Source organism: Eurytemora carolleeae, unplaced genomic scaffold (assembly GCF_000591075.1).
Source record: "Eurytemora carolleeae unplaced genomic scaffold, Eaff_2.0 scaffold1019, whole genome shotgun sequence".
NCBI lineage: Eukaryota > Metazoa > Arthropoda > Copepoda > Calanoida > Temoridae > Eurytemora > Eurytemora carolleeae.
The window spans coordinates 117712-129926 of record NW_019396906.1 but is presented as its reverse complement, the minus strand read 5'-3'; the positions used below and the strand labels follow the sequence as shown (position 1 = coordinate 129926).

Genomic DNA, 12215 nt, shown 5'->3' with positions numbered 1-12215 from the left:
TGTTTATTTCAATCAATCAATCTAGTACCTATCAATCATTCAAACTAGATGTTGTAAACAAATTAATGGTTATGTTTTTATTCTCGTATGTTACCATAACATCCTTAAACCCTACCTGGGGCCAGTGTTAACCATTAATTTTAAGACCTCTCCAAAATGTCATCTTCAACTTGAATCTCCTCTCGGAGACAGCCAAACCAAATGTTCAGCCCGCAATTCCCTTTGTACTCCTCCCACAGAGCTTAAAATATTTTCGTTGTTGTGAAATCATTAAAGTTAAGCAAAATATTTTCATAAGAAGCATTAGTGAATTTCGTTAAATATTCAACTGTAATTTTTCAGAAGTTAAAAAAACGTATTTCAATACTGATCAACAATAAGTCACCCCCGACCATCCCCAAATAATTCGTAAGATTTTTTCTACTATTAATATTCATTATATTAATATTCGTGGGGTGGCGAGGAGAGTGTGTGACACCAGTTCTCGTTAGATCACTGAAGTTAAGCACACTTGTCCACAGCCAGTAACTGGATTGGTGTCCAGACTGGTGTTCACGGGTTCGATTCCCGTACTCCACACAAACCTGTGGTTTCAAAAACATCTGAAGCCGATATCTGGTTTAGCAGTTATGACCACCTGACGGATGTAGGAGGACAGAGGGGCGGCTGTCAACAACTCTCGCAGTGAAAGGGTGCGTGCTTTCTACTCAACAAGAAAGAAGCTTCAAGTGGGATTGATCCAAGTGAATGACGATGAAGAGAGGAATGGTGGACAAGCAGGGAGAGTCTATGGTTGCCAGCTATAGGTACCTGGGGGTATCCAATCCGGGCTTACAGATGTTAGGGAGCAATGAGTGTGATGTTTCCTATCAGTACGGCACCCGAGCCTCATTCCAGTATATCAGAAGGATTCCTGCACTCTATATTCTCAGGCCTAAGAAGAATCTTAGGCAGCTGGAATCTTGTCAACCCTCTTCTCAGAATGAATGAAGCGTGGATGGATGAATGTGCTGCCAGATTACAACCCCTGGTAGATCAATATAAAAACCCAGACAACACCAAACTTTCGCAATAGAAAAAATTCCGAGATTTGATCGTAACAACCCGATCACGTCCTGGGGACAAAAAAATCTCTTTTAAAAAAATATTCATTATAACATTGTACAAGTAACCATGACCTATAATTTATGTTATTTTTTAGGAAATAAAGATTTTGTTATCGAATTTCTGAGACGGGGTTACTCTGTTGTGCGTATTTGTGCGGCCTATCGGGAAAGAATTGTCCGGGGAAAAAAAACATCCCCCACCAGAATCCTAACTGGCCTATTATCCTGATTTGTCTAGCGTGTTGCTGTTTTCCGTCAACAAATATATGTCTAGATTGCGGAGTCTCCATGAGAGCTGAGGAACGTATACTGGGAGGTTTAGAAGCAGGATTTAAACAATTTCCCTGGGCTGCGATTGTTACTGTTACTGGTAAAATTGTTATTTTTTTTAAAGATTTTTTTCGATGCAAAAAAATACTTTTAAATCTTTTTATCTGAGAAGTTATTTTTTAATAGATAAAGGTTTAAAATGCACCAATTTGAATCGTTTTAGGGCCTTTTCAGTGGAACAATGTAGTGGCTCAAACGAAACTTGATTTTTTTTCTGACATCTGTTTGTTCTAGAGGCAAAAAGTTAAAGAATTCGATTAATTAATTAATTTTATCTTAAACCAGTATAATTAAACCCAATTCAAATCTTAAAACTGTAATGACAAACTAGATTGTATTGTAATGTATATATATAGTGAGAACCAGAATATAAAAAGCCTTTGTTTTTTTCTTTTACCTCCGAAATGTATGTATAATGTATAAAGGCTAAACTCAAACATTTCTGAAAATGTTTAGGATTTTCAAACAGTTTAGTTGCAAAAGAAAATAATTTCATTGTTTTTTTTGGTTTCCATTTTTGGGCAAAAATCTTTTTAAAAGGTGTTTGAGATCTTCTTTCCAAAGTACTAGCAAGTCATTTTATTTTAGTTTATAAATATTAGTGGAAGTTTTCATTCATATCAGAAACGTTTATCATCTTTTTTCCTTGTAATTAATTATTAAAGATGATGTATTTTAATAAAATTAAAATACCATATTTTCCCACATCCTGCTGGTAAAGGAATTGAGTCTTTGCCACAAACTCTACTTTTCTTATCCCTATATCTTTGGATTCCAATGTCGTAGACCTTAGATATTTCAAACTATGAATTCTGTTAGATCAAATAATGTAAGTTTGAAATATCAAAGATTTGCGACATTTAATTCTAAAGATATAGGGATTATAAATTCAGAGTTGGTGGCAAAGACTCAATTCCTTTTTCAGGTCATGGTACAAGCACGGTTTTCGAAACACAAAAATTATGAGTTTATTTCAAGAAATGTTATTATACATAATTTAACATGTGTTTTGGTTGATGTTCAAGGAAATTACATAAATAAAACGTTTTGTTGATGTTCAGGAAATGATTGAGATAAAATGTTTTGTTGATGATTCACCATTAAATAAGTAGGGTTTAGTGGAAAGTGGTTTAGGAAATGATTGAGATAAAATGTTTTTTTTGTGGCTTAGGAAAGGATATACATAAAATTTTTTGTTATTGTTTAGGAAAGGATATATATAATGTTTTGTTGATGTTTTGGAAATAATTTAGATAAAATGTTTTGTTAATGTTTTGGTAAGTATATATATAATGTTTTGTTGATGTTTTGGAAATAATTTAGATAAAATGTTTTGTTAATGTTTTGGTAAGTATATATATAATGTTTTGTTGATGTTTTGGAAATAATTTAGATAAAATGTTTTGTTAATGTTTTGGTAAGTATATGATTAAGATAAAATGTTTTGTTTATGTATAGGAAAAGTATATGATATAGATAAATGTTTTGTTGATGTGTAGGAAGCTAGTGATATATAGATACAATGTTTTCTTGATGTTTAGGGAAATGATATAAATAAAATGTTTTTTTTGATGTTTAGGAAATAATATTGATAAAATGTGTGCTGGAACACTTATTTCGCTAAGGTAATTCCAGGTCTTTATCATAGCATGAACTAAACAATATTTCTGTTATGCCCAGTTTAAACTGCCGAAGGGAGAGGGGGGGGGGGGTTGCTTTTGCTTATTCTCACCGGCCGCGCTACGATTTTAAATGTCTCCTTGAAACATTCTAACTTTTTAAAGATTTTGTTTCATAATAAGTGAATAACGGCCACACATACGGGATTATTTACATTATCAAAACCCAAACAGAAAATGAATAGATAATATATATGTGCCATTTATGCATGTAAAAGCATTGCACGTTTACATAATCGGCCATAATGTCTTTTGCCGGATAGGGTGGAGAGGGACGAAGTGAATAAATACTAAAGTGAAACAGACAAAATAAAGACGACTAGTTGGGCCATGCGCAATTATTTGGTTTGGTAAAATATCTTTTTTTCGGAAACCAATTTATGATGGAGGACTAGAAATAGTTAACAACTATTTATTTTGTCTTTACAAAAACTTGAAATTTACTCAGTTAAAAATAATTCTCATCAAAAAAATTATGATATGCACTAAAGTTTCGTTCTCAGCTACGGATAATACCATGGGCTTATTAATTCAACATCTGTTAACTCTTCCAAAAGCTTCAACCTATATAACGAATTTGGTTTATGAAATTCAACTGGAAACTTCAGAAACCTTAACTTAATTATAAAATGTTAATTACAATTTCTGCATGTTCATTTAGTAATTCAGACCATAAATATTTAATTTTTTTTTATCTGAGATAATCTAATTTAGATAACAGTTGTTAATGGATGATCACTTAAAATCACATTTATAATATAAAACCTTTCATAATGCAGTTTCTGGATCTAATCATCTGAGGCGTTTGTTTCTCTCTAACACCTTCGTTTATTAGTATCTCTGCAGGAAATTATGCATTTCTTTGTCAACAATCATCCATAATGTCTATAAAACGAATATTACACTATTTATTTATTGGTCACTGTTCACTAAAGTCTTTGTAATTTTTTGTTTTAACATTATAACTTTGTGTTCTGTAATTTCACGTAAGTTCTAGTATAAAGTTTCTAAACAGAAGTAGCTCACACTGTACACTGTACAGTGTACACGCATTACAAACAGATTATAAGGGCCCCGCAATCCAACTATGAGTTTGGCCCACTATGGTATTTATTCACTTTGAGCGAGGGACGCCTCTCACTAGCTGCTAAACATACTCCCCCCCCCCCCATGTCCTTATCACAATAAAGGAAGAATTGGTACACATATCTTATTGAAATATATTGTTCTGTAGATTTGTTGCAGCAGCTGGTCATTTTATAAGATACTGTAAAAAACAATCAAACCTCAACCCCCCCCCCCCCCCCCCCCCGTTACCTATTTATCTATACTGTACTGTAGATTTGTTGCTACAGCTGGACATTGTACAAGCTACTGTAAAGATCAAGCTCATCCAGAATGTAAGGTGGGTAGCTAGGGGTAGGGATATTAAAGCTTTAAATTAGTTGCGTGGAAAATTGTTTCCATATCCATCCCCTGAAAAAATAATGAGGGAGAATCATTATTTAGCGTGTTAGAGTTAAAAAGGTTAGAGGAATCATGCTCATATGCAAAAGTAATTATTGATCGATGGTTTTCTTAATTACTTTTAATTAAATAAATGAGTGTATCACAAAAAGCTTATATGTCGAAAAATTTTCAAATTATATTTCAATCAACGTTTTTGAAACAGATGAATCCAGCGGAAGCTGATTTTTTTTATTTTTTAGAGACCTGTTCCGGCCGACGAGTTGACTTTCAAAGTACAGCTTGGGGAATATGATTACGTGAATCGGCGGCCAAATCAGGTAGGCTTATTCGATTCTTCAGAACCAATTACAGTTCAGGTTTTCAAAGATTACTTTTTGCATACAAATGCCCATAGGAACAAACTTACTTTAGTCGCTATGGGAAGTTGGTCTTTTAATTTGGAAATTTTTGATCAAATATTAATGGAAGATGTGATAAATTTGTTATGTCTAGCTATTATATTCTTTATATTGTCCATTAAAAGTTTTAAGGTTTCTAGAATTTTAAAGTTTAGATTAACCAGGACTTAAACCTGTAATTATCACACCGTTTAATGCACAACACTAGCTTCGGCTTTATAAAGCTTTTATGAGGTCTACGGGAAAGAGGCGGGGGGGGGGGGGTGTAGAGTTTCGAAAAATTTTAGGTGTTTTCGTAGATTTGGACAATAATCTTTTTATACATTTACATTTAAAATTCAGATTTAACATCACAGAGGAAATATTAGTTTAATTAGTTTAAAAATTAAGACTGTTCAGTGTTCACTGTTCATCTATCTTTAAAAATGTCTATTTTACGAAGGAGTTTCCCTTAGAAAATTTTTTATCATAAATTTTTTATATTGGGTGGGGGTGGGGTGTGAGTGGGGGGTAGTTAAAAAGAAATATTCTTAGAGATTAGAGATATAAAAATCTAAAAATATATGTGATGCATTTATCATTTTGCATTTGAGCAAAAAACTGTGTTTGTTAGAGAAAATAAGAAATAGTCGAAAAAGTAAAAAAATAAAACTTTTATTGATCATAACTGTGTGCCTAGGAAACCCGAACATATCATGCTGTGAACCTTTTCCTGCATCCAGACTATAGAAGCAATATCAGGTTAATATATTTATAGCATCAAGATATATACACCAGGATCCTTGAACTATTAATGTATATAGACCAGAATACTTCAAATACATAGTATTAAATACTTTTTTGTCGGCATATACGTTTTGAATGAAAAAGTATAGAATAAACAAATCTATAGGTTTTAATATTGTTAAATTATAGACCAAAACACGTTTTATTTCAAATAGAAGAAACCAAATGCTTCTAACTCTGGTTAGTTCGGGGTGGCTGTGATACTTCAAATATTTAGTATCAAGATAAATACTTCAAGATCCTTCAAATATTTAGTATCAAGATATATACACCAGGATCCTTCAAATATTTAGTTTCAAGATATATACACCAGGAAACTTCAAATATTTGGTATCAGGATAAATAAACCAGGATACTTCAAATATTTAGTATCAAGACAAATACATCAGGATCCTTCAAATATTTAGTATCAAGATATACACCAGGATCCTTCAAATATTTAGTATCAGGATATATACACCAGGATCCTTCAAATATTTAGTATCAGCATATATACACCAGGATCCTTCAAATATTTAGTATCAAGATAAATAAACCACGATCCTTCAAACAATTAGTATCAAGATATGTAAACCAGTATCCTTCAAATATTTAGTATAAAGATATATTATACACCAGGATCCTTCAAATATTTAGTATCAAGATAAATAAACCACGATCCTTCAAGCATTTAGTATAAACCATGATATTTCAAATATTTAGTATCAAGATATATACACCAGGATCCTCCAAACAATTAGTATCAAGATAATATTTATAATATTTATAATATTTATAATATTTTTTAATTAATTTGTTTGTTTCTCTTGTCGCTTGCGCAACTATCTAAGAATGCCGCACACTACTCACAATTTTCGAAATCTGTTGAAAACGTTTTCTAAAAAAATAAAATATTGTAAAACATAAACTATATACAAATGTGGCGAAAGATAATCGATGACTATAGGTAATATCTAAATGCTTTGTTAGAAATTAAATTGATTTTTTACGGTCTCCGTAGTATGTTGCAATTTTCTCACTTTGTATGGCCGCTAAGTTATTCGGTATGAGACGTCTTTAACAATTTTCTCCTTATAGACGCAACAGATAGAAGTAAGATTAGTAGCGATCAAAAGCGCTTTTTTATCGCATTAAGCCTATACCCCCTTTCATTTTTCACGATCACTCCCTTTAAGATATATAAACCAGTGGCCGAATTTAAAGAATTTGAGCGGCGGTTTAAATTTAAGCCGCGGTTTAAATATGGTTGGTTCCACTTAAAAGTGTATTAAAGGTTTCAAGATTTAAGCCGGCGCTTACTTTAAACTGCGCGGGTTTTAGCGGATTTAAACCTCGGCTCAAATTCTTTAAATTCCATCTCTGGATACTTCAAATATTTAGTATCAAGATCCGTAGGTCGCTGGTTCAAATCTGGCTCGAAGGATTGCCTTTTTTTTAAAGGAGTTATAGATATATACACCCGGATCCTCCAAACAATTAGTATCAAGATATATAAACCATGATATTTCAAATATTTAGTATCAAGATATAAACACCAGGATACTTCAAATATTTAGTATCAAGATATATAAACCAGGATACTTTAAATATTTAGTATCAAGATAAATAAACCAGTATACTTCAAATATTTAGTATCAAGGTATATAAACCAGGATACTTTAAATGCTATTAAGATAAATAAACCAGAAAACTTCAAATATTTAGTATCAAGATATATTAACCAGGATACTTTAAATATTTACGATTAAGATATAATACACCAGGATCCTTTAAATATTTAGTATCAGATATATACACCAGGATACTTTAAATATTTAGTACCAAGATATATACCAGAATACTTCAAATATTTAGTAACAAGATATATACACCAGGATACTTCAAATATTTAGTATCACGATATATAAACCATGATATTTTAAATGTTTAGTATCAAGATATATACACTGGGATACTTAAATATTTAGTATCAAGATATATACACCGGGATACTTCAAATATTTAGTATCAAGATATATACACCAAGATACTTTAAATATTTTGTTTTAAGATAAATAAACCAGGATACTTCAAATATTTAGTATCAAGATATATACACCAGGATACTTCAAATGTTTAGTATCAAGATATACGTATACACCAGGATACTTCAAATGTTTAGTATCAAGATATAGACACAACTATTCTACATATCCGATGATTAAAATCTGTTTTTTAAAGGGGGGGGGGGGGTAAAACATTAAATATAACATAATTGGGAATCTAAGAGCACTGGTTTAACAGAACGAATATTCATCCTTCGAGAATTAGCGCATCTAATCATTTTTACAAATAACGTGTTATATTTAGATTGGTCGAGACTGGTTTCCTAGAATCGGATCCAAAATATGACATTGCTATTCTCAAGCTAGACAGAGCAGTTAAACCCAGTTCATACATTACTCCTATTTGTCTTCCGGGTATAATTGATCAAAACACTAGGAATTTATCGCGCTTTACGTCCTAACATCCTATAGAGAGATTGTGAGTCATTTCATTATGTTCGGTTAACTTTAATATAAAATATTTTATATGCTTGATTTTTTAGTACGTACCTCCTACCTAGCCGTAAAAAAATCAAAATTACAATATTTTTTATATGTTTGGTTTTCTTTTCTTTCGGTTTTAATCTATTTATATCTAGAAGTTGGACAACTGCTTTTTCCTGATCTTGCTACAGTTATAGGTAAGAAAGTTAAACCACATCCTGTCTTTTGCAATATTGGCATCTGTATATTATATATACATACATATATATATATATATATATATACACTTACATGTATATAAATTGATGGCGCAGTGGTAAGCGTGTTTGATTCGTAATCCAAGGATTCATAGTTCAAGCCCCGCCAAATGCAAAATCAAAATCTTATGAGTTGAGCCATACTGTTGAGTCATAATAGAACAAAACACTGTGTATATTGATATATTATAAAGATATATATATATATATATATGCACAACAAAGAAAATGGCGGCATAGAAAGCAATATTTAAAGGCTAAAATTAGTCCAAAAAAAGACATTCACAAATGTGTTTAATGACTGCGATTTCAATGTTCATTGTTGGACGCTCAAGCAACCAAAATAACCAATAACGTCAAATTACTAAATTTTTACTAAGGTTGTTTTCGGTTCTTGGCAAATTTTACTTGGATTTAAACCCATATTGAGATTTGTTCATAGTTTATTTGTATTTTACTGATTCAAAACTCAAAAGCTTAAGGACAGATTTAATAAGCTTATAATGAAATGTTCAGGATGGGGAAGGATTGGACGATATGTTGGAGACCCACATTCTAGCGGTAAATGATTTAATAAAGAAAATTTTTCTTTCATCATTAGTTTAATTCGTTCTTTTAAGCTATATGTTGGATGATTCACTTTTTCACTTATATAATACGTGCAGTACTTTTTGTACTTTACTGGATGAAAAAGAAGAATAAAAAACTTTTTTTTTGATTATCCTAAATACTTAATAGATGCCGCTTTGCGGCTACACCAAAGCTGACAGCTTTTAAATAAAAAGGATTTAATTCGATTTAAATGAATTAAAGTCATTACTCAGGACACATCAACCAAATGTCCGAAATTGACATCTGACATATTAATTGATTTAAATCGGTTAATAAAGCTCCCGTTTTACTTCAATATTAAATTTTTAAAACTTTCACATTTTGACCCTCTCATTGCAGCTGAACCGTTAATTGCATATAAAAAAATCCTAAAATACACAATAATTCACAATCTACATTATATTGGATTCAGATTGGAAATGCAATAATTTTTTATTGGTAAACGTCTTCTTACAAGATTGTCCTTAACTATATCAAAGTTTCTAGTAAGTTCTAGGCTGGTTGCATATCTTGAAAATAGGACTGCAGTGCGGAAATGAATTTCAACTATTTATGGTTTTCTCAATTCTGAATACCTCGGCTCTTGAGTTTAATTAATTTTGGTCCAGTCAAAACCTAGGCATCAAGAAGCAGAGCTAAATTAGATATACAATTTTGAATTATTTTATTTTTAAAGTGCATATTCAAAATTTATGCTTTGTAAGGAATTCTTTGTTATAGTGTAGTGTAGTGTAGTGTAGTGTAGTGTAGTGTAGTGTAGTGTAGTGTAGTGTAGTGTAGTGTAGTGTAGTGTAGTGTAGTAGTCCAGTCCAGTCCAGTCCAGTCCAGTCCAGTCCAGTCCAGTCCAGTCCAGTCCCAGTCCCAGTCCCTGTCCCAGTCCCAAGATTCAGTTTAAATCAAATTAATTCAATTAAATATTAGCAAAGTTACATGAAATAATTTTCTAAGAATAGTTGATTTATTACTCTTTACACAAATGAAAATCACAATTCATTCCTTGGAAAATTTATCAAATAAATATTTAACGTAGAATTAATTAGATTTGTGGACAACTTCTATTTTTAAACTTCCTGGGTCTTCTATTGATTGTTTAATTTTAGGTGGCCTTTGAATTTTGTAACTTTGCTTCATTAATTTTTTAATTGGCGACAATGTCATAATACCTTCGAATCGTGAGCGAGCGATTTGTTTTTTGCGCTAACATATGCAAATAAAACTTTGAAAAAAAATCGAAATTTTAGCGCTGGACGAAAAGACAGAAAACAAAAGATTTAAAAATGAAAGAAAGTGGCCCAATCTTATACATATCATGTGTCAGTGTCTGCATCATATAGATACAACTATGTACGTACTTTGTGTTTTGTCTGTCTATTTGTCCATTTGTATCCACGTCAAAGCGGCTGAACCGATCTGGCCCAAATTTTGTGTGGGCCCTCTTATGACCCCAGGGAAGGTCTGTGGATGCTCAAAATTACAAAAATTTAGCCCTAAAAGCCTTTTATATATAGATATATGTAATAAATATTGGTAGTAAACCATATATGTACGTGTACCTATACACTGCGTGTTAAGATTATCTGAACCCTAATTACGTTCTTTAGCTTCTGAGAAGACCTATCGGTCCATATTATTATCATGTACTAAGATTTGGTTTAATTACGTTCATTAATTTAACATGTGCTATAATTACCAGAAAAATTAGTTAGTTGAACATTAATCGCTGTTTTATTACGTTTAGACACGTGGTATTAATTGTTGTGCATGAGAAGCAGAGGGTCAGCTCGAGTTTTATCTCAAAAGATAGATTATACAGACTAAAGGAATATATATAGCGTCGTATCTGGATTGATACATAATGAAGTGTTATTGAGGAACCTCTAGAGCGAGTTGTATCTGTACGATACATACACCCTAATATAGAGGTTGTATCTCAGATGATAGATACTTGAGAATACAGAAGGTTATACCTGGATTGGTAAGACCTAGGAGAACTTGTTCGAGCAAGGCATTATATTGATTTGTGTTTGATTTAGTTTTACAAGCTGTAACTGTCCCTGTTCTGTCTGCTGAAGAGTGTGCAGAAATGGCAAGTATTTTTTAATCACATGTGATGCATTTCATCAACTTTGAATTAAATGATGCGATACAAAACTGATTCAAAATGGTGTGCTGTCTAAATCTTTCTAAAAACTGTCAAGAACTTACAGTATTTCTAAGAATCTTATTACCCCTGGAGTAGGGTATACGCCAGGTACTATACTGGTTACAGTCGGGTAAAACTAGAAGTATGTTTAAATAATTTAGTTTCACTGTGAACTAGACAGAAGGAGAAGGTCAAATTCATGCGAAATTACTGATGCGATGTTGTGAGCGCTTAGCTCCTTAAAGGGACAGGGTATGCTAAACAGCCTATTCGCTGTTGATTGGTAATAGTCTTACTTTTCAAAGACAACTGTGGACGGAGAAAAAGCCGATTTTTCGTTCAGAATTTGAACGGAAAGGGACGGTCCCAGGTCCCTCTCTATAGACACTATTTTATGTTTTTTTCAGTAACAGCAGCCCAATAACATTTTTATTATATTTTAATGGCATTATGTGTTCATTATTATTTCCTAAAATATGAAAACTTTTGATATTTGAGTTAGCAAGAAATTTACGTTTTTCTTATTAAAACATGTAAAATGTGTATACAAAGACGACGTCTATTCGACAATCAATTGATCATTACTCGTATTTCGGTTCGTAGATTTTGTAGATTTTGTTCCCTTATGTGCACAACTTTTCATTTTTCATGCCGCGTTCAATTCAGCTTTTTACACAGGCAATACACAATTTTTAATGCAACAAAATAGTGTTATTTTAGAAATAGAAAGTTAAAGAACAAGAAAAATTTAAAAATAATGACATTTACAATTAACGATTAGATACTACAGTTTATTTTATATTCAAAATTTATTTTGATCCATACTGAAAAAAAATCAAATAGTGTCTATAGAGAGGGACCGTCCCTTTCAGCTCAAATTCTGAAATCGGCTTTTTCTCTGGCCAC

General features: G+C 31.9%; 1 protein-coding gene across 1 annotated transcript in view; it reads left to right on the top strand.

Annotated features, from left to right (window-relative positions):
* The first annotated feature begins 1384 nt into the window (after positions 1-1384).
* The window catches only part of LOC111709961 (neural cell adhesion molecule 1), a 78923-nt gene continuing 68092 nt past the window's right edge, over positions 1385-12215 (top strand). Inside the window, exons 1-9 of the mRNA XM_023483945.1 lie at positions 1385-1476; positions 3016-3061; positions 4457-4520; positions 4825-4902; positions 5663-5724; positions 8119-8228; positions 8453-8494; positions 9071-9115; positions 11200-11252. Coding sequence (XP_023339713.1) covers positions 1395-1476; positions 3016-3061; positions 4457-4520; positions 4825-4902; positions 5663-5724; positions 8119-8228; positions 8453-8494; positions 9071-9115; positions 11200-11252 — 582 coding nt within the window. The 5' untranslated portion in view covers positions 1385-1394. The remainder of the gene's footprint in view (positions 1477-3015; positions 3062-4456; positions 4521-4824; positions 4903-5662; positions 5725-8118; positions 8229-8452; positions 8495-9070; positions 9116-11199; positions 11253-12215) is intronic.